Here is a 26508-nt window from a genome sequence, read left to right as displayed (position 1 = left end):
AATCAGAAGACAGTTGCTGTAAAGTACATCAAGGCTTGACTACCTTTTCGTTATGCTAGGGCAAAAAACAAGGGTGGAAAGTTCAATTTTTTGTTAGTTGGTAACTTTGTTTTTTTTTTTTTGTGCTTTTTCTTTTGAGTTAGGTGTTAGGACAAGGTTGTGGACAATAGAAAAAGGTAACGCAAGGGGAAAGGTGGTAACCCATTTTTTACCACTTTGGTGTAGATTGAGTGGACGCACCTCCACCGTTTTTCTAACTCCAATATAACATTACCAATAAATAATTATTAACTCTCCGTCACTCGTAACTCATTACCTTCTGTTAGTAGGTAAATTTTTTTTTTGGATATAAACGACATTGAAGGAGGGAAATTCGAACACTAAATCTCATATATAGTGTTAACAATAAAAGTTCAAATTTAGCGCACATTTCATACACACATTTTTATATATCAAAAATTGAGAAATGGACTGGTTTTAAGCCCAACATTTAGACCATCGTTCAATCCATTAATGGACCGCCGTCGACGGGGTTAAAGACTAAAAGACCAGTAAGTAAATGAGGCCCAACAATGATTTGGAAATTTCAAGTTCTAGATCTTTCTTTCCCACCACCATCGTCAAGAGAAACCACCACGTGTCCGTAACGGCGAACTCTCATGGAGTCACATCCTTCACTGCCATTGGACATCTCAGGGCCCAGTAACGTCACACAACCCAAATCAGATGAAAACCCGCCACGTTACCGTTGAACGAACGACGCACACCCACGTGGCAAAATAACGCGCACATATTATTACTGCCCGTAATTTTCTTCCTTTATTTCGAATTTAAAAAAGAGAAAGTTAAATTATTCGTTAAACCCCCTTCCGCTTCTCGCGAATGGGAGTTAGAGACGAAAAACTCCAAAAGCGGGAGAGAGAAGAACTGTTAACAGCATTGATTTTGAGGTCCGATCAAATCAAATCTGGCCGTTGATATCTCTTTCATCCAATCCCCGCCCTCGGTCTTCGATTCAGTCTTGTCTCAACGGCGGTGGATCTCCGGTAAGCTCCGCCGTCCGGTTGCCCTGCATCGCGGTCTCCGGTGAGTCTCACTCTTTCGTTTTTGTCTGAGCTCTCCATTAGAAAACACTATTGTTTAGTGAGTTTTTACAATTTTCAGACCGCGATTAGCTTCGATTTCGCTTCCATTTGAATCTCAGGTTTGTGTCCTATTGTTACGGTAGAGTTTGGGATCAATTTCGATTATTTGTATTATTCTTATGGCATTGTTTTTTTTTATTTATGTTTTGTGCTTTCTTCGTTAAGTTTTATGTATTAGACAAGTTAAAAAATTCCCAGCACTTTTTAAATTACTGATTCGGAGGAGAAATTTTGAAGAAAAAAAAAAGTGAAGAGCTTTGAGTAGGAGATTTGAATGGACAAGAAATTTAAAGTTGATTCTTGGCGTTGTAATTTGGGTTTCAAGTTGATGATCAGACTGCTTTTTGTCATAAGAATTTTCAGAGAAAAAGATTCCCTTTTTTTCACACATATATACCTGTCTGTGTGTGTGTGTGTGTATGCATGCATGCATGATTGTAAATATGGATGTATGTACCGGGTCACCAAATGAGTGAATCGTTTTCAGATAAGGACGTCTATTTGTTTCCTTTCAAACTCTTCAAGTATTAGGGATTGGAAGAAACAGATGTAAAAAGAAGATTTATCTTATACTTTTATTTCTTTGTAAATCACTATTCTTTAAAAGATTATCTAATGAATGTGTTATTCTGGAATAGCTAGCCTGCCAGTGTCATTATCAGGTGGCCTCTGCAATGTAGCAAATTGGCAAAGTGGGTGACTTCTTCGTTATAGCTTTTCCAGTGTGAAAATCAGTTGTCTTCTACTAGTTTGATTATGATTGTTTACATTACAAACATTTTCCTTCAATTAGTGCCGGCATTTGAGTTTGGCGTCTGCGTGAGAGAGAAGCTCTCTGCTGCCGCTGCCTCTGCTGCCGGCGTTGGAACTTGCCACTTCTCTGCTTCCTTTCATGTCTCCTGAATTGGGTAAACCTGTACATAACCAGATGGCAGTTGCAACCTTCAAAGGACCTCTTAATGGTGAGTACCATGGGAAAAAGACATTGGAAAGAAAAAATTCTGGCAAGAGACGTGTGTTTGTGCAGACGGAAAGTGGTTCTGTTTTGGGCATAGAGCTAGATAGGGGTGACAATGTCCACACAGTGAAGAGGAAATTACGGCTTGCACTTGATGTCCCAACTGATGAGAGTTCATTGGTATGTGGTGACATGGTGTTGAAGAATGATCTCAGCATTGTTCGAAATGATTCTCCGCTTCTTCTCACCCGGAACTTCTTGCACAGAAGCTTGTCTACCCCCTGTCTCTCGCCAACTGGGAAGGATCTTCAGCAGAGGGATCAGAGTGGTCCAATTGAGGTACTGGGGTACTCGGATCAATTTTCCAGAACAAAACAATTAGTTGTGGATATTGTGAAGGCAATAAGAAATGGCATTGATCCAGTTCCTGTTCACGGTGGGCTTGGAGGTGCATATTACTTTAGAAATTGCAGTGGTGAAAATATTGCCATTGTGAAACCGACGGATGAGGAACCTTATGCTCCAAACAACCCAAAAGGTTTTGTTGGGAAAGTACTTGGACAGCCAGGTCTCAAACGTTCAGTACGGGTTGGGGAGACAGGTTTCAGAGAAGTTGCAGCTTTCCTTCTTGATTACAATAATTTTGCTAATGTGCCTGACACTGCTCTTGTGAAGATCACACATTCAGTTTTTAATGTGAATGATGGAGTGAAGGGTAATGTGCATCGAAACGGAAAGCAAGCAAGTAAGATTGCATCACTGCAGCAATTCATTCCTCATGATTTTGATGCCAGTGATCATGGGACTTCCAGCTTCCCAGTTGCTGCTGTGCATAGAATAGGGATTCTAGATATTCGGATTCTTAACACAGACAGGCATGCAGGGAACCTTCTGGTTAGGAAGCTTGATGGTGGTGGGAGGTTTGGTCGGATAGAGCTTGTACCCATTGATCATGGCCTTTGTCTACCTGAAAGCTTAGAGGATCCATACTTTGAGTGGATACACTGGCCGCAGGCATCAATTCCTTTCTCAGATGATGAGCTTGCATATATAAATAAACTTGACCCTTTTAAGGACTCTGATATGCTCAGAATGGAGCTGCCCATGATTCGAGAGGCATGCCTCCGAGTCTTGGTTCTGTGCACGATTTTTCTCAAGGAAGCTGCAGCCTTTGGCCTCTGTCTTTCTGAGATTGGTGAGATGATGAGTAGGGAATATCGGGGCCATGAGGAGGAGCCGAGTGAACTCGAGATAATATGCATTGAAGCAAAGACACTGTTGGATGAGGAAATATCTTATTTTGAGCCAAAAGCAGGCAGGGAGGAGTTCCAGTTTGAGCTAGACTGTGGGAAGGAGGAGGAGCTGGATTTGGCTCCAACTACTGAAGAGAAAATGAAAACTGAAAGGACTTTCCGTTTTGGATCAAAAGGTGGAAATGGAAGATATTTACTATCCAAACTAGAGGAGAGTGTGGAGGAGGGTATGGAAGGGCACGAGGGAAATGAGTTACCTCCAAGGTCAGATGACTGTGTTAGTGTAGTGCAGGATCGGATTCCAAACGTTTCAAAGCTGTCAACATCATTGAAAAACATCAGCTTTGGTGAGAAGAGTTGGCGACACCTAGGCTCAATGCAGAAGAACGGCTATTTGGCTGGCACATCCTCAGGAAATAGGAGCGTGAATGAGCAGCGGCCTATGAGCAGTAATTTTGTGATTTTGGCAGATATGAATGAAGAGGAATGGATGCGGTTTCTTGAGAATTTCCAGAGATTGCTGCGCCCTGCTTTTGCAAATCGCAATGCAGGGAATGTGGGTCAGAGGCAGAGACAGAGGTTGGGGACTTCATGCCAGTTTTGAGGGAATATTGTTAGATAAATAAATTGGAGTTATTAGAGTACTTGTTGTAGGGTTTGACACCGGGGTCGGGGTGTTATTTGTTTTTTTTTTTTTCCCTCCTTTCACAAGTTTATTTATGGGACTGCTGGCATCCTGAGTCTTACCCTTGGGAGTCGGCCAATGGAGGCGAGAACCGTATGTTTCAATTCCTTTGTCTTTTTTGTCTTCCACATTGTGTCGACTGTGTTGAGAGTGAATAAATCTGCCATGCCAAATGGCAGAAGGAACAGCGTTGTGTATATATAAACTATCTTATGAGGTTAAAGATGCAATGCATGTTTTGACCCCTTGTTATTAGGTGATGACTTAAGTGCTTTCTCCTCCGTTATTATGGTTAATTTGCATATGTTAACAACAATAAAATTGAACGATGGGCTTAAATTTAAAAACTTGATTTTGCCTTGCATTGTATTCACCCAAAAACGTCTCAAAGGATCGAATTCGAAACCAGAAAAACCAATATAAGCTCAAAAAGGAAACAAAATTCTTATTGGTCATTCAGTCGCTCTATCTTTCATGCTAGCTATCCTACTCAGCTCCACCTGCTGAATCTCTATTCGGCTTACAGCCCTTGAAAATTCTTCGCCTGCGAAAGACATGGTATCTTCTTTGGCAAGACGCCTCTGTTTTATCTTCAATATACCCTGTGAAACTTCTCCTATGGAAGGTCTCTTTCTTGGTAATTGCTCTAAGCATTTGTGTGCGATTCTAGCTAGCCTCCTCACTTCGTCAAGTTTGCACTCTCCAACTAGTTGCTTATCAAGTATTTCATCTACACCATCTGGGGCCATAGCAGCCTTAAAGGAAAAAGAGAAAAAAGTTAAAAAGCTTCGCAACAGAATTATGTGTAAACAATATGTTTATGTTGCAGAGTGCATGAAACTCACAAGATTAACATATTCCATTAGGTTTTGGTGAGGGTGGATGGCTGTTATTAGCTCAAATATGATAATTCCAAAACTGTAGATGTCGCTCTTCATTGTGAACTGGTTTGTAGATATGTAGACTGGGTCTATGTAGCCATAAGTACCTTTCAGGCCAGAATTCCGGCCATCAAAAACCTCTTCCTTAGACAATCCAAAATCAGCAACCTAATGCACAGGAGAAGGTGAGGACAGATTGAAATGAAAACATAAATATGATAACATTCACTATTAACTACCATGCATGTGCCAGCTGCCTAGCATGCATCATATACGGTTATTTTCTTACCTTAGCTCTCATTGACTGGTCTAAAAGTATATTAGCAGACTTTAAATCACGATGTATGACTGGTGGGACTGCCTGTTCAAATAAACTTCATATGAGAGAGGTGAACAAAATTAATTGTTCACTAACAAAACAAGGATACAGATATATATCCTACCCCTTCATGAAGGTACTCAATTCCATGTGAAATATCCAGAGCAATTTGTAGCCTTTCATCCCAGCTCAAGACCTGTTGTTCTTCACCTACGTGAAGATGATTCTTAAATCAACCCAAAAGGCTTCCGAAAAGAAGTTTTAGTCAAGTTCTCAGTTACTGAAACAAAAAAAAGATACAGAGATGTCTCTAGGTGAAATACACGATTTGGAACTACCAAGCAACATAGACTCAGTAAATTTTTCCACCTTCCATTTGAATTAGATATCACCTAGCTTCTAGTTACTACAACAAAGAGAAATCTTGATTTTTGATATGGATAAAAACAGGAGCTTCTGAACTTACTGTACAGAAGATTTGATAAGCTGCCATTACGCATGAACTCGTAGATTAACATATGCTGCCCCTTATCTACACAATATCCTAGTAGATTCACTAGATTGCGATGATGCAGTCTTCCTAGCAGAGATACCTGCAGCAAGACCACATAAATTAATGGAAACTCAACCTGTTTTGTGGGATATAAACATTGAGACGGCCAATCATAAGTTAACCAGTGATAACTGGTCAGATTGTCAATTTGGAAACCAGAAACCGGACTCCTGAGGACTGTCTTGTTGCGTTCATGTCCAGAATTGCATTGTTTTTTATTATTGTTCCAAGCTTTTGAGTAAAATATTGAAAATGTTACATTCCATTTTATGTATTCTTTGGACCATAAGAGCAAAGAAATCATTTTTGGTTGTGAATTCTACAACATACGTGAGTATTTTTGTATCAATTCTATGGGCATGAAGGAAGATGGTTTCTCACAGGATTTACTTGATGTAGCGTTTACCTCTGTTTGGAACTCTTTCTCTCCCTGCTTAGAATTGGAAGCAAGCACCTTCACAGCTACTACCTCTCCAGCAGCCATTTTTGCTTTATACACCGGACCAAAAGAACCTTGTCCCAGAAGGGTAGTAAAATTTTGAGTAGCTTTCTGTATATCCCTGAAAAGTATAACATACATTGGATGCACCATATATCATAGCATATCAACTCAATACCTCACAAGGTCCAAGTATAGGTTCTACTATTAACCTAATAGAATATTTTTTAGTACCCACAAAATGGAGAAATATAAACTGTAACAGCATTATGTAATTTTTCTATAGCGCAGAAGGTTCAACATACTTGTAAGAGTATCTAAGTACGCCTGGCGCAGAAACAAATCGATCTTTGTTTTGATGATTCCACCAAGAGAGCGGAGAATTTTTTTGAAGGTTCTCGGATCCTTGAATAGCTTTGGAAGTTGAAAGAGATGCGCTATAGTCAGTGCTTGTACCTAAGCCATTTGCCTGTATCGGAAGAGTTGTCAAACTACGCTCATTAGCACATCGCCGAAGATGAGCACGCTTTCTATACCACCTTATGCCAAAAAATATGAGTGAAGCTATCAAAATTCCAAGGGCTACGCCAACAGAGACGCCGATGATAACAAGATCAGTTTGATGAACCATTCTTTGGTCTCTTATGAGATTCAGGCAATGAGAACATCTTGCAGGGCAAAATTGCCGCAGGTTATCTGTCATAAGATGGGCAAAACACATTATGTAAGCTTGTTCCAGAAATGATGGATTAGCATGACAAGTGAAATTCAAAATCTGATTGGGTTATTGATAATGGAAACATGATAATATTTGATTAACAATATGAAAACCACAATAGTTAGAGTGCTACATATCTTTCTGAAATAAATGTACGATCTGTTACTTCCTCACATTGCCTGATTCACAACGAACTCAGTGCACTTTCCAGATATAAATTGTGTAACTCGTTTAGTAGACATAATATATCCACCATTTTTATCCATAAAAATTGTGTCTTGCTTGCTTCTCTAAAGATAGAGCCATAGGATAAGCATACTATCAACTGGGCATAAGTAGAGAAACTCAAAAACTGCAAAAGAACCTTTTTTTTTTTTTTTTGGTTTTCTACTAAATTATTACTACATGTTAAGATGCTTTCTTTCTTTGTATGGGTACCGCCAACCAAGACTTGACGCAGAAGTTGGCATAAATGGTAGACTCTTATTTGCATATAAAAAAGAAGAAGCAATAATTCAACATAGATATATTGAAATTAACTATCAACCTTCCAAATTCCCACAACCTTATATATCATGCTCTATAATCAAAACCAGAACGCATGAGCCCAGGCATCAGAACCAACCAAAAGACACAAATAAGCAGAAATTCTCAAAATCAAGAAAGACCGATGAATTGATGAAGAGCACACATACCTAACCAGCTGAAAACCCAAAGAGAAGTTGATGGGATCAGTTTCGTTGACTCTTCTGCTGATTGTTGTTACAGAGACCCAGTTGAAGAAAAGAAACTGTAAACAGCCAGAGAAGAAACTGAAGGAAAAACACTGGTGGCTGAGTTGGACTGGGAGTTGATGGAATAAAAAGAAGACGCGGTTTTTTTATGGGCTTAACGTTAACTGGTAGAAGTGTTCTGTTGAGGCGTTAAAGGGAAAGATAATAATATAATGGTAGGCCTAGGAAAATTAAATTGAATTATATCACATAATGCAAAGCAAAAGCCGGTAAAGTTGTAAACTACATATGGGTCTTATTCAGCCGTACCAAATACCAATGCCTCGTTAATGTAGATGCAGGACGCCTTTAATTCTTATGCTTTCTCTTTGTTTGGTTGGGTCAATTTGTCGCTTTGAGCTCATGGTCCACGGAATAAATTCCATGGTCTTGGTGGAAAGTTAAAATGCCAATAATATTTCAAGTCAATTACGAATTACAATATGATACAATTAAAATATATGACAATGTATGACAATGTGTGATTAATTTAAAATACTGATACACTGACATACATACCTTAATTGCGTTTTTTAAAATAATAATAATGGTAATAGTGTTAGTGATAATGAAGAAAAATGCCTTACATGCTTGCATGTGTAAGCCTCCATCCTTGGCTGCTTCAACTTAGGTTAGCAAGTGGGTTGTGTCATGCTACTTAATGCAAATATTCATCCTTGTGGGTCAACCAAATATGCTCAATCAAAACGATATTTTTTGGGGTGGGTTGACACGGTCTAAGTAGGATCATGGGAAGAAATATTCTCTGCGGTCCCTTAACTTCAATAATTCATTCGATTTTTTTCCTTCTTTTTTTCTTTCTCTCTTTTCCAACAAATCCATAATTTATTGTTGTTCTTTCTTTCGCAAATCTGTAATCTGTTTGAACCAAGAAAACGAAGATAAGAAGAGAGATGAAAATAATTGTAAATACAAAGAGAAATACAGCTAAAGAAAATAATGTGAATTTTGAGTTGTTTTTCTATTCTCTTACATATTTTATATAATTTATATATTGTCATCATCCACTTGAACTGGTTTTTGCTAATCAAGAAGAGTATCATGACTTGGCATATATATTGTCCCAAACAAATATTCAACTATTGAGGAGGATTGGTTAGAGCTACATAGACTAATATCCTTGGCAGGGTTAGGTAGAGCTGAAAAGAGGATTGGTTAGACGGTACTGCACGGTTAATAGATAGGGCTTCATCTTAAGGCTCTCATTATAAAATGATTCCAAGCCACAAACCCTACTTGGACTATTTTTTATTCACAAATGGTTTATGATCCACTTTGTAGCTTCAATGCCCCAATGTGAGTGCTTTGGGCCCATGCTAGTAGCCCAGCAAAGCACGCTTCAAAAAATGGGGCTTTCGTGGTTGGAAGCCTAATCATAAAGATGGATGTAGTCTAAACTTTCACATGGAAACCCAATCAAGTGGTTTCTAATCAGATAATGATCACCATTTTTCATGCTCATTACCTTAGTTTCATTCCCTTGTGTAAATGTTGCCCAATTATTGCACCATATATCAAAACTAATGATCAGCACTGATCAGTAGGCGCAATCCATGACCCCAAAACCAAAATTTGCAGCATCAGTTAGCTTTGGAGCTGCAGTGGTCACATGAAATGTGAAGTTGGACCCCTTAAATTCATAAAGTAACTTTCAACCCCAGAAAAAAAAAAAAAAAGGGTTGTACAATTAGGCCGCTGCCTTGATTCAATCACTTTCCAAAAGAGTTGAAACAACTCATCTCATATCAGTTACCTATACATGTACCCCAAACCGAAATCCCCACCTCACTATAAGCTCAACCGAAATTTTCCACCTCATTAAAAGCTCACACCAATTGATCTTCCATGTGACTGGACAATCAGCATTTTCCTCCCAACAAATTGTATACACACACACACACACACACACACACACAAAGCACTAGCAGCAAATTCAGCATTTGCATCAAAGCAATGTTGCAGAACATGAGAATGAAACCAATGTCACTTATTTTCTTGTTCACAATTTCCTTGCACTTTCATTCACTGCAGATTCATGGTTTGCCAATTGCACCAGCATTGTATGTGTTTGGGGATTCTTTGTTTGACAGTGGTAACAATAATTTTTTACCAACTGTTTGTAAGGCAGATTACTTGCCTTATGGGGTGAATTTTGTCAAGGGAGTCACTGGAAGATTTACCAATGGCAGAACAGTGGCAGATTTTATAGGTGATATTATTATTGCCCAAAACAAATACTTGTAACTTTGGTTTGGTTTCAGTTCATGAATATTATTGACTCTAACTTAGTACCTATGGTTTCTGTGTTGTCTTTTTTGTTAAGCTGAATTTCTTGAGCTACCATATCCTCCACCATACATGAGCATACGTGGATCAAACACAGCACTTAAAGGCCTGAATTATGCATCTGGTTCTTGTGGCATTCTACCTGAAACCGGAAGCCAATTTGTAAGATAGTCATGACCCATGAGTCTGTGAAGAACCAGTTCTAGATATTCAATCCTGCCAATCTTTATTGTTCATGCACCCACCATGCATGAATTTTCTATAGTAGGGCAGCTATATATAGTTTTATACTATGAGTTTCTTTCTTTTTTTATTTGGTGTTCTTTTACAGGGGAAATGCTTGAATCTAAAAGACCAGATAGATTTGTTTCAAAGAACGGTGAAGTCAGACTTGCCAGGACAGTTCCAAAATCCCCATGATCTTCTGCACTACCTATCCAAATCTATATTTCTGTTTTCTATTGGTAGCAATGATTTCATCAATAACTACCTTTACATCAAAGCGTTCGATACAAGTCAACGCTACTCTCCTCAACAATTTGCACAACTCTTAATGGATGCGCTTGCTAACCATTTGGAGGTACCAAACTCTCATCCCTTCCTTCTCTGCTCATTCAATGTTAAAATGGATGATAAGCTTGTTGTTCTTATTGCAAAAGTGCAGAGGATGTACAATTTGGGAGCCAGGAAAATAGTCACGTTTGAAATTGGTCCCCTTGGATGCATTCCATCAATTGCAAAGACACATAACCACAGTGGAAACTGTGTGGAAGATACAAACGTGCTAGCCACAATTTTTAATGAAAATCTTCGTGTGACGCTGGCAAATTTGACAAACACTTTCCAAGGTTCTTTCTTTGTTCTTGGTCGAGCTAATTGGATCGGCTATGATGCAATCACAAGTCCTGTTAAATATGGTAAACTTCAAAAACCAAGTTGTCTCATTTTTTCTCTGATTTTTCTTGTTGTTAATCGATTCGATGTTAATGAGATATGTATCAATCGAGCAGGGCTAATCGATGGAAGCAATCCATGCTGCACTACTTGGGCAGATGGGACTTCAGAGAGCATTCCATTGCTTGCACCATGCTTAGAACCAAACAATTACTTCTTCTGGGATGCTTTCCACCTTACTGAATCTGTATCCTCCGTTATAGCTACAGGCTGCTTCAATGGTTCAACTGTTTGCACCCCCTTAAACATCAAGCAACTTGTAGAAATGTAATTGTATAACATAATCCATTATGCATCAGCCCATCAGCAAGGTCAATTTAAAAAATGGGATTAGTTTGTCCTTTTTTAATTGTCATATTAATTTGTACTGATTAAGATTGATTACCTCTCAAGCTAGCTCTGTCAAGGCTCTTGGTTAATGGAAATCATGGAAATAATAATATTGTACTCTCCTGCAGCAGAGCTTATAAACTAAATGTTTAAACTTGCCAGTGAATTGATAAATAAATATTGAAGATCCAGAGCCCACAAGCATGAGACCATCCATTAATATTTTAGGAGGAGCAACTGAAGTTGATCCAAACACACAATTGCCAAATTCATTTGGTGGAGTTTTAAGGCTGAGATAAAGACTTGTTTTACCTTTTACCATGTTTTGCATAAGGAAAAAACAATAAATTAGATTATATAAAGGAGGAAGAGGGCACAAAATTATGATATATATATATATATATATCATTACTTCACAGAGGCTAGGTGTATGAAGGCAAACTTAATGTACACAGCAGTTCACTACTTGTTAAAGTTCCTATGCTTGATCAAAAAAAGAAAACAAATAAATTAAACAAGCACACACCATATTCTGTATAGGCTAGCTATAAGGGACTGATCACTAAATATTCCTAGTGGGGGAAGGGGGCAAAATTGTGAGCCTAGATATATAGCTAAACCAGTATTAGACAGACTCAATCTCAATGTTGTGGCTCATGATTGTTTATGGGCGGCTTGCGGCGACCCATTCCATGATAATCTTTATGCATCAGGTTTACTATCTCTCTTGTTGCCTTAAGAAGCCTTCTTGCTTCATCTGTCAACTTATGATGATCATCAGTATCATCATAATTAATAGTCTTTTGATGAGCTCTGATAATTGGCTGCTTTGTCTTGGAATCTTGAGAGTGCTTTGGCTTAAGAACTCTGGGAATTCCAAAACTATTGGCAGCAGCCTTCAGTGTTGTTGGCTCCAATATCTTGATATCGGCCTGGAAAATGTGTATGAACATAACCAAATTAGCACCAAATTAAAAGGCAAAAGGTGGGGCTTTTCTGATGGTAAAGAAAATCCTCTTTGTTTAAGTGTACTAGCTACTACATGCATATCAAAATTTGATTTATGAAAGTTTGTGTGTGTGTGTGTATGAGAGAGAGAGAGAGAGAGAGAGAGAGAGAGAGAGAGAGAGAGAGAGAGGAGACCTGCTGGTTCAGTATGTTTTGAGGTTTTCCATGGGAGTTGCTTGAAGCTTTACTGTCCTTACCTGCAATCAGACAAGAAATGTCTAACATGAACCATTATTATTATTAACCTTCTTCCTCATCAAAATCAACATCTCAAAATTTAGTTCCAAGAACACAAAAGCAATATTTGCATCCATTAAGCATCAGAGCGAGAAATCCCTTCCAACATATATGTATATATCTTTTTCTGAATACTAATACATACAACTACACTAGCTAGCTAGCTACTACGTGATATATATCTATCACACACATATGTTTTCACTAGAGCATCTGGCAACAACAAGACCGTGAAGACTGATCTAAGATCGAACTTGGGTTTCAATGATTTTCTCAATTGTGTTTTGGAGGATGGTGTGCAGGCCCGTGATAATCAGCACCAAAAGCTACAAAATCATGTGCTGCTTTGAAGTACTTCTTAGCACTAGAAGGGCTAGTTTTACTTTTATAATCTCCGTGTTTACATTTTTCATTTAGATCTCCCTTTCCTTCGAAGTCACAATTTCCCTCAGAACTACGGGTTGCACCTGAATTCTTTGATGAAGTAGTCTCTCCATTCAGCTGGCTAGCTGGTCTTGCAGGCTCTAATTTCCTCAACACTTTGTGTGCCGCCATTTTTCTTCCTCCAAGCCCTATCATCCTAGACCCAGCTATTGAAACCCCATCCGTATTTGGTTCCTGCATACTCATACGGTAATTAGCTTATATATCGAAAATTATACTTAATCATATATAGAAGAAAGAGAAACGCTATTCACACTCCTCGAAAAGCTTCTTGCACTATTGTGGAGAAGTGCAAATAACAACGCGATTATAGCGCAGTGTTACTTGACGAGTGCAAGAAGCTTCCTGAGGACTAAACTTCAATAATAGCACAAACAAATCATGGAATAATAAGTACTCTACCTTATGACCAGAGAGTATTACAGGTTTCTCAGTCATAGAAAGCTCTTCTTTACCTACAAAAAAACAAGATTAATCATTAGAAAATCCTCCCAAAATTTTATTAGAAATCCCTAGCCCTAGCTATAATATGAGAGAAGGCTATATATATCTACTAGTATATCTACCCTGATGAGCATGTGCAGCAGTAGTAAAGTGCCCTAGTGCATGCATAACAAAAAGAAGCCCTAGTATGAAGCTTGTAAGCTGTAGCATCTTTGTGTAGTTTCCTTCTTAATTTCTAGCTAGAGAAAGTGTAGTGATCTTTAGATTGACAACAAAAAGAGAGGAAAGTTGGAGAGAATAATGTGGGCTTTATAGACAGAGTTCAAACCCAAGTCAAAGCTAGGGTTCAGACTACCTGCATAAAATATTTCTCGTGGGTACAGACAGGACTTGGAAGAACACAAAACTCAAAATAATCTAATGAATAAACTATTCAAAGGAAGACAGCGTTTTCGGTTTTCAAAACTTTGAATGTGGTTTTTCGAGTTAATTAAACTGAATCTGTAGAGGTTAGCAGGCCTAAAATCGTACGTTGATGCATATTAAATGAAACTTCATCAAATATGATATATGAAATGTGAAACATGAATTTGGGTTTTTGATTTTTGTGTATGATATATCTCTACTGGCATGCATGCAACGAAGTCACTAAATAAGGTGCTCAAAGATGAGTCATTAACATTACTCTTTCTGCATATGTAGAATAGGCTAGTTTGGCCACGGCAGTGTGTGCATATCACACCTCTTGCACTCGAGTTCGATTCTCCCATCTCGTAAATTAATTAGAGCAGTTTAGATATTGTTTGTAGTATATGATCAGAGTATAGAGAACAATCTAGAGTACTTATATCCGGACTATAAATTATTAATTGCAAAGTTTAATTAGTTCAGGATCACTATGAGATATGTTTAAGTGAAAGGAAGGTCAAAAGATCATACAGTACTATTCAGCTTCAGCAGTACTAAAATCAATTATAATTGTACTCTTTTTTGTTGGCATGTTGCAAGGTAGATATGGAAATCTTATACTTTCAAGCTTAACCAAGTTGAACAGTAAAAAGATCAAGTTGAATAGTCAGATATTAGCTGTTATTTTTTATTTAAATGTTACCAAAACAAGCCAACACATACAGTAAGTGAAAATATCATCACATAATTAATAGGGTCAATCCGAGCTGCAAAGATCTGCTGATCAGTCAGAGATTCGGTCCTCACCTTCAATATAAATTTTAAGGGTTCCGCCAAAAACAAAAATTTGTCTTTGTACAGCAGAATATTCAGACATCAAACACTTCAATATGATCAGGATCTTGAATCATTGATCCTTTGCTTTATGGGATGTCAATTTTAATATCAAATTTCATGTCTTCAAAGTTATGTAGAATTTGACTATTCGATTGTCACAAAATTTTCTTTTTTATTTCTTATTATTTTATAATCACGTGATAATTTGATATATCTATTTTCGATACTTACTATAAAGAGGGTTAGAACTTAGCATGCAAGGGATAGTTTTTTTCGAGGCATGAAGGGCATCGCGAGAATGCATCAAATTAAGAGCCTGCAGGACATTTACAAGTGATTTCACATAGAATTACTCAAAACATTTCAGCTTTTAACAATATATGAAGATATTAATCAATTAAACAAACAAGGGGGGTTAGAGTTCCTGAGTGTGTTTGTGTGAGTTGCAATTTTAGAACACGAGGGCGTGACCTCCAACTATATGCTAGTGCTTTCACCTTGAGAAATGTGTTAACATGTGTCATTTCTATGCAAGTCGGTCCCAGACATATTTTATACTGGCCAGCATAGCACATATATATATTTAGCAAATATTGCCTTAATTATCACCTTCTAAAACTATAATTCTCATCGCAAACTTTTGAACGAAGTAACCAAAACGAATGGACATGGAGAAAGCCGGCTCCTGTTACCAATATTGTCTTGTCTCCACCATTTGTTTTGATAGTTTTCCGAACAAGACCAATTAAAATTTGGACCCAGGTATGTATGTGCCAAGTGAAGTGAAGCTTTTGAGGTTTAGGAAGTTGTATATGCATGTCGCGTGCTTGTGTTTGTGTATATGCTACAAACTTGATATAACACACCTCATGATATTGTGATTAGAAGCAGGCTGAGTCTATGGAATATGTGAAAAGTGTCCAGGGATCCATCTGATTAGCGAACCCAAGAAAAAGATTCCCTTTAGTTAGCTTTCTTTTTTGGAACATGTACACATGAACAACATTTTCTTTTTCTTCTTCTTTTTTTTTTTTAATAATAATTTTTTTTTTTTTTTTTTTTTATGGCAAAGGAAATCTCTTCCCTATGCCTATCAAAACCATTCCAAAGCAAAAAGCCCCATGTTGCTAAGTTGAGAGCTGAAAGGTCAGTGGACTTGGATTGAATCTTTAACCAATTGAAAGCGAAGGGTCCATTTAGCCAAGTTAAGGTTGAGGAATCTCCTTCAAGTACATACACCCCGGTATAGGTAAGTTTTTCTCGGAGATGTCACCCTATCAGGGCCAGCTCAGCTAGCACAACCACAACCATAGAGATTGGACTGAGAAGTGCACTGCAACAAGCCCCGACTCCCATAGCAACTTTACTCACTTCGATGAAGTAACTAGTAGACTAGCAAAGGTTCTACCACTTGTATCCATTGAAAAATCAAAAGCTTCAGAACTCCAAAACAGTGTAATGAATCTATTATGGTTCAAATAAAGAAAATTGCTAAGACTTTAGCCTGGGGAAATGCATCTGATCAAAGAAAAAAAACTTGTATCACCAAGCAAAAGACACCACCATATTTACACATCTCCAGTAACAAATTGCAGCTTGTGATGCGACCTTGGATCAAGAGCAAAAAGCATATCAAATAAATTCTCAGATAATGACTTAATAAAATTAGCAAGGCACGGTAAACTTTTAAATGTACAGGTTGGATGTGTTAATAGTTTCAAAATGTGTACAAGATTTGGAAAAAATTGCCTTCTTACAGTTCTTCCCCCTGACCACGTTCTTTCTCTAACAACCAGCCTTTGCTCAATCATTAGGCATCACAGAGACCTAATATGAGGTAATATCACCAATTAAAGTCTACAAAATCTCAATGACAAAAATTGGTTTTCTGGGATGCACTCATATTGCCAAATCCACGCATCCCTCAAACTCACATGATTAGCCACCAAGCCCAGTGTCAAATCCCTTCAGCACCATATGGAGAAGAAGCAAAGAATGGATCAAGGGAAAAATGCTAACTGGAGATGCTGTCCACTGATAATTCTCTGGCTAGTAAATAAAACAAGAACTGCAAAGCAAAACTTTCTTCTCAGTAGATGGAAGCATCAAATCTCGGCTCATAGAAACAAACCTGGCTGTTGTACGACTGAAGAGCACAGCCTGCAATCCAGGACCACGCCTTCTTATCCACGTCATAGAGAAGGCCCTTCCCTTGGTTCCACGATGTGAAGCAAATCAAGTTATCCTGTCCAGAGCACTCGAATCTCTCAGCTGATAACCTTAACAAAGATCGAAAATACTTTGGAGGCATCCTGCTAATCTCCACCCATATAAATTTTGTATGATCCAATTCCCATATTCTCATACTCTGAAGAGTACTATAAAGACCAATCCTTCCAACTAGAAACAGACGCTTTTGGGTGCCAGCTACCAAATAACCATCCAATAGAGACCGTGGGAACTTAGCTGGAATGTGTTCCCAGTATCCTGTGTCCAACCGGTACATCATTAGGCCAAGTGGAGAAAGAGTTTCCAAATATAGTCTGGAGTCGCAATATGCCATCTTTGAGGAGCAAAGATTAACTGCAGGCATTATCTGGTGAATTGACCAACTATTTAGCTTTGAATCATATACTTCAGTGGGCAACGACTTGTTGTCACCATAAATATCACTAGTGGCTATAATTTTAAATGACCGGTCCTTCTTATCAACAACCATTATCAGCTGCCTTTGCTGATTATAATGCATACTTGGCAATGTCCTCCAAGTTTGTGTAAGAGGGTTACAAACCAAGGTTTTAAAACTTAAGCCATCAAGCCCAGAAAAGCAAACTAGACCAGCAGAAGAGCCCACCAACCAGAATGCCCACTGTGGCAAAAATGTGAACGGAATTCTGTACCATGTTTTTAATGGTAAGCTGAAGACTGAGCATTGTGGGGTCTGAGAGTTCTTCCAGAATGTGAGAAGACAAGGCCCGTGAGATGGCACTTGCGAGTGGAACTTAAGAAAACTTCTATCTTGTAGAATTGTATTCCACCGTTTACAAACACACCGGAGCCTAAATATCATAAATGGTGGAACCCTAGCTAATATCTCATTCAACAAGTCCTCTGGCAACATTGCCCATATATTATCCTCCATTTGAACATCAGGATGAATTGCTTTGCCAAAAGTAGAAGCCGTTTCCTCATCTAGCCCTCGCGGTTTTGTCTTAACCACCTTCTGCCTCGAAGGGCTAGTGTTTCTTGATCTTACACAACCCAAAGGACTCGTATTCCTCGACCCACCACCTCTAAGAGGCGACACTTGCTTTGGGCACCCATCATCTTTACCAGAACACCCATTTTCCATAGATTTCAGACTTGATACTGCAGACCCAGATTCAGAAGATTCCCCAGCACCATCCATAGTGGCAATTCCCAAACTAACCCAATATTACTCTGACGGCTCTACCCTAGTACCCAATTGCTGACTCTTAACCCCAAAAGATCAGAACTTTCAATTTCAACTACTAATTTCCAGCACAAAATAAGAAAACCCATAATTCAAATACCAACAGCTCTAAGAATCATAGCATAGAACCAACATTACAGTTGAGATTAATACAAAAAGCTCGAATCTTTAGTCAGATCCAAAATTGATAATCTTGTAGATTGTAAGATGGCTCAAGTTAAAGATAGAATTTTGTTGAGCACAGATCAATTACCATTACAAATACAAGCCTCCTTGTACCTTGTGAATTGAGATGGGTTACCTTCGGACTGAGCAATCTTCCATGGCTCTGCTTGGTGAAGGAAGCTTGCTGGAACAGATATGAGCAAATTCTGGCATCGAAATGAGGGAAAAACCTAGGGCCTAACTTCAAAGACTCTTTCTTTACATTGGTGTTTGATTTACTTTGTCACTATTTGACAAAATGGACAAGGAAGAATCCACATATGTCTTTGCAGTTGTAATCTGGTGCGAAGTAATTTGCATAGTGCTGATGTCCAGCCAACTAGAGGATGCCACGTCAAAGAAGAAATGGGTCAAGGGGCTGATTTTCTGTGTTAATAGTAGTTGATAAAGTTGTTTGACTAATGAGTTATCATCAGACATAGTGGACGGCAATGATTGATGGTTAGGTGTGGTTGTATAAAGAGCAGAGAAGCACTGTATTTTTTTCCCCAAAATATGAATTACCTTTGGTATAGATTATTGGGCTCCACTAAATTGTTGTTGCTGGGCTCCACTTATTTTCTGGTGGTTGTTGAGCTTGAAGGTTTAATCTACAGAATGCACCAAACAAAAGCATTGTTCTTTACCACATGTCAACTATAGGCAAGGTGCAAGTGTCTCTCTGTCTGTGTTATGGGGTAGCTGAGAGAGGTTTGATCCAACCTTCATATCTTAATAGTTAATAGAAAGTAATATATAATTATGGTTGTTACTAAAAAAAATATATAATTATAGTTTCTGTTTAAGGTCCCTTTCTATATAAAAGACATCAATTCACTAGATTTAAAGTTTAAGGCATGTTAAAGGAAGCAATAGAAAATTTTGTGCATAAGTTACGGACGAAATTTATTCTTTTTAATCTCGTAAATATGCTTATAATCAATGCATATAATATTTTCAATCTTCTTTTGTTTAGTTCTTTGTACCAAAGCATGTTCCTGTGAATTGTTGCACCAAAATAAATGCAAATAGGAAAGGACACCCCCAAATTGATGTGTGCAGGAAAATTCATATTTCATAGAGGATGAAAGTCTAAATAGTTCCACAATTTATTGCGATGGCTGTCGATCAAGGCTTATATATTTGCAAACGTAAGTGAAATATCCTAAGTTCAATTCCAACTTCATTTAGGAATGATTGAGTAAGTTCATAATCTGATACAAACCAAAAGGAGGAAAAAAGAAGAAGGATGTCTTCTATAAGAGATGGTTTGAATTGTCACACAGAAAGAGAATTGCCATTTCCCCTTTTTCTTTTCCTCCTTTTCTAGTGTTCTTTAAAGTTCAAATACAAGTACTCTTTTTGACAACAATTGGGGACCTCTCCTTTGTTGAATTGGATTGGTTTGGTTTGGTTTCCTTTTCCACCTTTGAAAACTTCAAAAGGATTTTTGTTTGACAACCATTTCTTTATAAGTTGTGGGTTAAGATAGATTTCCTTTTTTTTTGCTTCTTTTCTTTCATCTTTTGGATCCGAATTGTGCATGTCCAATGTCCATATGAATTGCGGTTGATGATGACCAACGTTTAAAGATGAACTTATTAACCAAAAAGAGGGCAAAACTCTAAGCACATAAAGTACAACAAGGTCACAAGATCAACCACAAAAACACAAAGGGAACAGCCAAAGGCTATAAAAAGGCTAAAAATTTGTCATGCTACCACATTCAAGATTCAAAACTAATTCAAGTAATTAAGACCGTTAATCATTGCATCCAAAGTCACGTGTTCGATTCTCCTCTTCTTTAATATGGATTATATATATAACTTCAAACAAAACAAAAAAGATAAAAAATAATCCAATACAAGTCCGATACCTTATATGAACTGATTGCTATGTATGCAGCATGCCCAATAGCCTACTAATGGTTGAGAACTTCACTGCTTTTCTTTATTGCATTTTATGCATGTTTCTCTGAAAATTTAATGATCAATGGACAGAAAATTCGGTACCCAAATAATTACTCAAAGTCTCCAGTGGACCTGAAATATGGTGTACATACTTTGAATATGTTCAATTCTTATTGAAAAATGGTAGGTATGAAGGATGGCCCATGAAAGGTACAACAACCTGAAAATAAAGAGATGAGATGACCGTCATTTTCATGTTTTATATATGTGGTGCCGTTCTTCAAAAGTTAATCTTTTTTTTGGGGGGCCAACCTTCAAAAGATAATCTTAAAACCCTTACTAAATGTCAAAATGTTAGAGTTGCAAACTCTAACCGGAAAAGAGGTTCAAAGTTGAAACTCTATTTGTGATTCATGGCCAAATTACAGTCGATTCACGGGTTTATTGGCTTGTTTTTTTCTTTGACAAGAGTAATATTTTAAACTATTATATGTACAGAAAATAGATTTGAACTCGGATAAAAGAGACGGAGTATACTATTTTAGCGAACTGACTTAACCTATATTTACATGAGTTTATTATGTCATCAGCAAACGAAACAACTCCTTCGATTATTGACCCCACTATGGTTTGGTCAACACTTCAATATGGGCCTAGACCAAATTGTCAAACGACATACTACTTTTGATTATCAAATTTGGCCAATGGTGCCCATTTTAGTTGAGTTTGGCTCCTTAAAATTGAGGAGAAGCTCCTTCTTCAAATTAATGGAGTTTTGACATTTGTCAAATTCCAGCAATATTGGCAAAGTTTCAATAAAAAAGAAAAGAAAAATTAAAATAATTTGACACTTGTCAAAACCACATTGGTCGTAAGAAGGAGCTACTCCATAATCTTAAGGAGCCAAACTTTTTCCTTTTTAGTTTTATAAAAAAAATTCGGGTTGTTGCTCAAGCTTAAATCAAAAGTCTTAAAATTTCCATATTTGAAACAGTCTAAACTTATGGCAATTGGCATAAGAATCAATGAGTCAAAGAAACAGATCAGCCTCCATTATTATGTATAATTTCCCTATGAATCTAGAAGGCATGAATAAAATCAAATAAATAAGAAAGGATCCCTAAAAAAAGGAGAAAAAAAAGAAAGAAAGGAAGAGAAACGACTGCGATTGCATAGTATTAATTTGTGATTTATGATAGTAAGAAAAAACTGGCGTCAGACTAAAACTTTGAATTCAAATTTAAATAAACTACCATAACAAGATGAGCCCTAACCACAAAATTTATTTCAAGCTACAAAATCTAGAAGATTTGGGATCTAATTATAGGTCAAAGAGAAATTAACGTTAACCGTAGATCGAACATAATGCATAAATAACCGACAACTGTTAATAATTCACGTAAACAAACAACTTACGCAAATTTTTCTCTAAAACGCCTAATTTGACTAGGGCATGTGAGAAAAGAAACACACACAAAATACACAAAAAAACAGCTCTTGTTTTGGTGTTTTTGACGGACCTGTCCAAAGACATAAGTCACAACCATTTTCCAGCCATTACAACAGAACCCAAACAAAAAGGAAAAGAAATAAAAACATTTTTATACTAATTCCCAAGACATAAAAAACCAAAAAAAACAAGAAAAAGAAGAAGATTATGTTGCCAATCTGGCCCTTCAAAGGATCAGTGGACCACGGCTGCCCCGAGAGGACACGTGGCGGGGCAGAATAGCGCTTGCAGTTACTTTTCTCTCATATCACCATCACCGGACCACAACCCCCTCTTAAACTTTAATCATTTCACACGTGGTGCCCTCCATTTCCACGCCGGAATATCCTCCGTTCTTTCTCTGTCACAGCTCAAAAACCCTCTTTACTTCCCCCTTACGGTGATTTCAAACCCTAGAATCTCATTTTCTCTCTCACTTTCTTACTAACCAATCACTTTCTCACTAACCAGTCACCAAATTATTATCCAGATTTTGACGTTTTCGGGAACAATCCACCCGGATTCAAATGAGCTTTAATCAAGTTCTTCCACGACTGGATTCGTTTAATTTAAATTAAAGTTCCGTTTGTTTATATAATTTATTATTGGGGGGAGTGGGGTTGGGCGGGCTTGAGATGGGAGCAGTCACGTCGTCAATGGCAGCCAAGTTCGCGTTTTTCCCACCGAACCCGCCGTCGTACGGACTGGAGAAGGAGGAGGAGAGTGGGAAGCTGAAGATGACTGGGGTAGGGACCAGGGAAAACGTGGACGTTTTGAAGCTGAAGACCAAGAGAGGGAACGACGTCGTGGCGGTGTACATAAGGAATCCGTCGGCGAAGCTCACAGTTTTACACTCGCACGGGAACGCAGCTGATCTGGGTCAGATGTACGAGTTGTTCAGCGAGCTCAGTCTTCATCTCCGAGTCAACTTGTTGGGGTCAGTCAAGTGCATCTATGATTTCACTGTTTAATTATATATAGCTTAGTAGTGTGTGTGTGTTTCTATTTTTGCATAAATATATGTGTGTACTTTGAAAAGTTTTGAACTTATGGGGCTCTGTGCGTGTTTTGTAGGTATGACTATTCGGGGTACGGACAATCTACTGGGAAGGTATGGGATTTGGATTTGTATTAATTTGTTTGGATGCCCAGAAAACGTAGCTCCATAGAGGAGGGGAAGCGAAACTGGAAAATGTTAATTTTATCGTTACAATTCTCTATATTTGATTTCAGTAGGGTTTCTTTTGTCAGAGGAAATGAAACTTCAATTTGGTTTTGTTACTTGGGGTTAAAGACACTTAAAACGCCTGATGCACCCCCTTTGTTGAGTTTTTCATCCTGCTTAATTCGTTTTTTAATTAGACACATTTCTTCTTTCCTACAGACCAAATTGAGCATTTGATAAATGCAAACAAGTCTTAGCTATAATTTGCTTAGGAGAATGTTCAAAATGAGATATATATCTTTTCCTTTATGGACAGCCAAGTGAGCAAAACACTTATGCAGACATAGAAGCTGCATATAGATGCCTTGTGGAGAGGTACGGTGCGAAGGAGGAAGATGTTATCTTATATGGGCAATCAGTTGGTAGTGGGCCCACTCTAGATCTAGCAACCCGGTTACCAAGATTGAGGGCGGTGGTTCTTCACAGTCCGATCATGTCTGGTCTTCGTGTCATGTATCCGGTGAAGCGGACATACTGGTTTGACATTTATAAGGTTTTTAATCTTTATTGATTGCTCAGTTTTAGACGATTTGGTTCAATTTTCTCATAATATTTGAAGTGAATGCATGCTAATGAGAGTTTGGCCTATTCATGGTGCAGAACATTGACAAAATACCCTTGGTCAGTTGTCCTGTTCTGGTGATTCATGTGAGTACCTCTTGTTCTTTAAATTGTATGCTCTATTTCCCTAGAATTTTGTGAATCTAAATGTGGCAAGTTATTCTTTTCAAAAAACATGGCAAGCTAATAATGTACATTGATGGCATAGCAAATTGGACTTATGTGTGCACTGATGCACTAACATTTCATGTCTGCTGCTTGTTAACAAGTTTGAACAGCCATTTAATGCGTCTAATTGGATACTAGGATAGATATATTTTTTAAACTCATTGTGCCATTTGGTACTAAGTTCTCCAGAAAATAAGTGAATGTGGACATGAAGCACCATATGGGCTGTAAATGATCTTACGCAGGATGATGGCTTTTGCCTCTTTTTTTCCTTAAAAGAAGGCATGAGATTTATTTTGGTATGAAATTAAAAAACTATTTTTAAAATTTTTTTTCTTTCTCATTTCATCCACATTAAAGGTAAGGTCTGAAAAAGGGATGCTCTTTTGGTGTCAAACACACATGCCTCGGCTGTCTTTCTTTTCCAATTGCCAGTGTACTTGTTGATTACTCCGATTGCATAGCATATAGAGTGCAATGATTGTCTTATGGTATCATTAAATGTATGGCTTAGTTTTCAGAAGCATGCTTATTTTCCAGGTTGTTTTGTTCTGTGCAGGGGACGGCTGATGATGTTGTGGATTGGTCCCATGGCAAGCAGCTTTGGGAACATTGTAAGGAGAAGTATGAGCCATTATGGATAAAAGGAGGGAATCATTGTGACTTGGAGCTCTACCCACAATACATAAAGCATGTCAAGAAGTTTGTATCAGCTGTTGAGAAATATCCACATCTTAGAAATGGATTTGGGCCAATTACGGATCAACCAGAAAATCCACGGAGAAGCACTGACACTAGGGAGAAATCTTGTTCCACTACAGATCAACAAGAGCATTCTAGACCAAGTACCGACCATAGAGAAAACCCTAGGCTAAGCACAGATCACAGAGAGAAGTCAAGGGCCAGCACTGATAAGAGAGAGAGATCAAGAAAGAGTACGGATCACCCAGAAAAAGCAAGTAATAGCATGGATCAGCCAGAGAAAGCACGAAATAGCATTGACCGGTTAGCTATTCATTAACTATTTTTTTCTTTTCTATCCATACTTGCTTTGTTGTTCAAAGTTCAATCATCCACAATGTAGCACAGACACATACAACTCTGGTTGTTCTGATTGTTGAAATTTAACCTTGGTGGCAGCTTTGGAGAGATGTTCAGATCAGTCGGATTGTGCAATATTGATTGTTTTAAGCCCACAGCTACTAGTGCATGAAGAGACGAGATCAGTTCACAAATTGAATCTGTATTCTACCCCGCTTCTATTTATTTGATTGGTTAATTGGGTCGTTGGTGATAGGATAAAAGTCTCTAGAGGATGAGAACCAACTATGTAGCATCTGCATTGAGAATTCAAGTATTGTATACGTCAAGAAAGATGTACTCATCATGGATGGGGGCTTGAATGATAGGATAAATGTCATTGTTTCTCTTTCTTAGAGGAAAAAATAGGAAGTTTATTAGACCAGGCAAATTATGTATCTCAGTTAATTCTCCAACTTAATAAATCTAGCCCCTCTTTCTCTCACTCACTCTCTCTCTCATGGATATGCCAAATTTTCTGATTGCTCTTTGTTAGACTTGTCAAACCCCAGAATGCTACGAATACTTTTCACTTTCGATGTAGTAATATGAAAATATGACAAGAAATGACAGGCAAAAGTTAGTACAAGAATTTTGGCTCAATTTGAGATCAATGATTTTTGCCGATACTCTAAAATGTCATATTGTTGTAAATTGAAGCCAGGATTTAGCACTAACTTCTTCACGTCTTGCTTTGAGCCCGTGAGCATGCTCTTACCATCATTTTCGTTAGTGGTCAGAAACCCTATTATAGTGACAAAAAAGAACCATTGTAAATTTGGAATATGGTGTCTCTCGAACTTAAATCATAGACTTAGTGCCCGTTTGACATTGCTTATTTGGAGTGATAAGTGATTTTTTTTTAAATTTTGGAAAGCCCAGTCCGTTTGGTAAACTATGAGAAAATCACTTATTGTTCAAAATTGCTGTGAGAGAAAGTTATAAGGGAAATCAACTAATGATGTGCTTTCATTTTCAGATTATGCTAGAAATTAGTTTCGAAGAGGTGCTGGGTTTAATGATTATACGAGAATTATTTTCTGATTATGCTTGAATCAGTACCAACAACATTTTTAAAAAAAAAGTTTACCAAACGCCAAATTGTTTTCTCTTACAACTGATTTTTCTCACAGCAAATTTGGAAGCGATTATTTTCACAGCACAGTAATGCCAAACTAGCCCTTAGGGTGTTATTATCACATTATCATGTGGCGTTATGAATTAAAGTACTAAAATGTGAGCAAATGACAATGTTTATGTGTCATAGACTTTGTGTATAAAATTAATAAATTCGTACACGTGTTACAACATAAGTAATTTAGCAATATTACATGACATTGTGAGTGTCACATCAAAAAATAATTTACTTAGTATGAATTTATTTATTTATTAAATAATATACCCAACTTTTAACGTATTTTGAAAATAATGTACCTAATAATTTATAAAAGTAATTTACCTATTATCAATAAAAGATAATAAGTAAATTATTATTAGAACAAATATTATCTTACATAATAGCACATTTCAAATTTGAATTTTTATAAACATTTAAAAAATGGTTGAATTTATATCCAGAAAATAAGAAGTAGATGGGCCTTTCCCAAAAAATTACAACAAAAAGTAAGCCTTTGATTCTCTTCCCTATCTGAAAATGTACAAGTCCATTTCTCTATTAATTTAATCATGGACGAAGTTTTAATTAGTCGACATCATCTCAAAAA

At 37.5% G+C, this 26508-nt stretch overlaps 6 protein-coding genes across 14 annotated transcripts; 3 read left to right on the top strand and 3 right to left on the bottom strand.

The window, feature by feature from the left end:
* Nucleotides 851-4293, top strand: LOC18784361 (phosphatidylinositol 4-kinase gamma 7). Of its 7 annotated transcripts, none has more exons than XM_020559393.1 (3): nt 851-1086; nt 1788-1837; nt 2074-4293. In XM_020559393.1, the coding sequence occupies exon 3, from the start codon at nt 2074-2076 to the stop codon at nt 3958-3960; it is 1887 nt and encodes a 628-aa protein (XP_020414982.1). In that variant the 5' UTR covers nt 851-1086; nt 1788-1837; the 3' UTR covers nt 3961-4293. The 7 variants fall into 7 exon arrangements, with proteins under 7 accessions (XP_020414982.1, XP_020414980.1, XP_020414981.1 ...); XM_020559391.1 differs by having other exon boundaries at nt 1784-1837; XM_020559392.1 differs by lacking the exon at nt 1788-1837.
* Nucleotides 4376-7905, bottom strand: LOC18781609 (calcium/calmodulin-regulated receptor-like kinase 2). Of its 2 annotated transcripts, none has more exons than XM_007217668.2 (8): nt 7647-7905; nt 6539-6929; nt 6201-6354; nt 5708-5834; nt 5366-5451; nt 5212-5283; nt 4887-5090; nt 4376-4796 (listed from the first exon to the last, which is right to left on the bottom strand). In XM_007217668.2, the coding sequence occupies exons 2-8, from the start codon at nt 6862-6864 to the stop codon at nt 4494-4496; spliced, it is 1272 nt and encodes a 423-aa protein (XP_007217730.1). In that variant the 5' UTR covers nt 6865-6929; nt 7647-7905; the 3' UTR covers nt 4376-4493. The 2 variants fall into 2 exon arrangements, with proteins under 2 accessions (XP_007217730.1, XP_020414983.1); XM_020559394.1 differs by having other exon boundaries at nt 7652-7905.
* On the top strand, nt 9686-11324 carry LOC18782803 (GDSL esterase/lipase 7). The gene is made up of 5 exons (XM_007214821.2): nt 9686-9954; nt 10069-10193; nt 10363-10611; nt 10696-10948; nt 11042-11324. The coding sequence occupies exons 1-5, from the start codon at nt 9699-9701 to the stop codon at nt 11254-11256; spliced, it is 1098 nt and encodes a 365-aa protein (XP_007214883.2). The 5' UTR covers nt 9686-9698; the 3' UTR covers nt 11257-11324.
* On the bottom strand, nt 11689-13701 carry LOC18782097. 2 transcript variants are annotated; one of them, XM_020560631.1, is made up of 5 exons: nt 13571-13701; nt 13407-13459; nt 13028-13178; nt 12459-12541; nt 11689-12247 (listed from the first exon to the last, which is right to left on the bottom strand). In XM_020560631.1, the coding sequence occupies exons 1-5, from the start codon at nt 13656-13658 to the stop codon at nt 11957-11959; spliced, it is 666 nt and encodes a 221-aa protein (XP_020416220.1). In that variant the 5' UTR covers nt 13659-13701; the 3' UTR covers nt 11689-11956. The 2 variants fall into 2 exon arrangements, with proteins under 2 accessions (XP_020416220.1, XP_020416221.1); XM_020560632.1 differs by having other exon boundaries at nt 12459-12520.
* On the bottom strand, nt 15739-18586 carry LOC18782235 (F-box/kelch-repeat protein At5g15710). Its single transcript, XM_007215335.2, has 2 exons — nt 16628-18586; nt 15739-16520 (listed from the first exon to the last, which is right to left on the bottom strand). Exon 1 carries the CDS (start codon nt 18100-18102, stop codon nt 16783-16785), a length of 1320 nt encoding a protein of 439 aa, XP_007215397.1. The 5' UTR covers nt 18103-18586; the 3' UTR covers nt 15739-16520; nt 16628-16782.
* On the top strand, nt 21713-25229 carry LOC18781644 (protein ABHD17B). Its single transcript, XM_020560669.1, has 6 exons — nt 21713-22687; nt 22825-22861; nt 23232-23468; nt 23576-23623; nt 24264-24709; nt 24845-25229. Exons 1-6 carry the CDS (start codon nt 22386-22388, stop codon nt 24915-24917), a joined length of 1143 nt encoding a protein of 380 aa, XP_020416258.1. The 5' UTR covers nt 21713-22385; the 3' UTR covers nt 24918-25229.

The sequence above is a fragment of the Prunus persica genome, chromosome G3 (genome assembly GCF_000346465.2).
Source record: "Prunus persica cultivar Lovell chromosome G3, Prunus_persica_NCBIv2, whole genome shotgun sequence".
NCBI classification, from domain to species: domain Eukaryota; kingdom Viridiplantae; phylum Streptophyta; class Magnoliopsida; order Rosales; family Rosaceae; genus Prunus; species Prunus persica.
This window is presented reverse-complemented; position numbering and strand designations above follow the sequence as displayed.

What these genes read in the sequence shown, in the direction of transcription:
- LOC18781609 (XM_007217668.2), bottom strand. Translation starts at nt 6,864, where the DNA reads ATGGTTCATCAAACTGATCTTGTTATCATCGGCGTCTCTGTTGGCGTA. An exon ending in GTACTTAGATACTCTTACAA is followed by an intron (nt 6,355 to 6,538) that starts GTATGTTGAACC and finishes TATACTTTTCAG; the next exon opens with GGATATACAGAAAGCTACTC. An exon ending in AGAAAGAGTTCCAAACAGAG is followed by an intron (nt 5,835 to 6,200) that starts GTAAACGCTACA and finishes GTCTTGCTGCAG; the next exon opens with GTATCTCTGCTAGGAAGACT.
- LOC18784361 (XM_020559390.1), top strand. Translation starts at nt 2,038, where the DNA reads ATGTCTCCTGAATTGGGTAAACCTGTACATAACCAGATGGCAGTTGCA.
- LOC18781644 (XM_020560669.1), top strand. Translation starts at nt 22,386, where the DNA reads ATGGGAGCAGTCACGTCGTCAATGGCAGCCAAGTTCGCGTTTTTCCCA. An exon ending in GTCCTGTTCTGGTGATTCAT is followed by an intron (nt 23,624 to 24,263) that starts GTGAGTACCTCT and finishes TGTTCTGTGCAG; the next exon opens with GGGACGGCTGATGATGTTGT. An exon ending in GCACGAAATAGCATTGACCG is followed by an intron (nt 24,710 to 24,844) that starts GTTAGCTATTCA and finishes CCTTGGTGGCAG; the next exon opens with CTTTGGAGAGATGTTCAGAT.
- LOC18782097 (XM_020560631.1), bottom strand. Translation starts at nt 13,658, where the DNA reads ATGCTACAGCTTACAAGCTTCATACTAGGGCTTCTTTTTGTTATGCAT. An exon ending in TGCTGCACATGCTCATCAGG is followed by an intron (nt 13,460 to 13,570) that starts GTAGATATACTA and finishes GTTTTTTTGTAG; the next exon opens with GTAAAGAAGAGCTTTCTATG. An exon ending in TAATACTCTCTGGTCATAAG is followed by an intron (nt 13,179 to 13,406) that starts GTAGAGTACTTA and finishes ATGAGTATGCAG; the next exon opens with GAACCAAATACGGATGGGGT.
- LOC18782235 (XM_007215335.2), bottom strand. Translation starts at nt 18,102, where the DNA reads ATGGATGGTGCTGGGGAATCTTCTGAATCTGGGTCTGCAGTATCAAGT.
- LOC18782803 (XM_007214821.2), top strand. Translation starts at nt 9,699, where the DNA reads ATGTTGCAGAACATGAGAATGAAACCAATGTCACTTATTTTCTTGTTC. An exon ending in CTGAAACCGGAAGCCAATTT is followed by an intron (nt 10,194 to 10,362) that starts GTAAGATAGTCA and finishes GTTCTTTTACAG; the next exon opens with GGGAAATGCTTGAATCTAAA. An exon ending in CACAAGTCCTGTTAAATATG is followed by an intron (nt 10,949 to 11,041) that starts GTAAACTTCAAA and finishes TCAATCGAGCAG; the next exon opens with GGCTAATCGATGGAAGCAAT.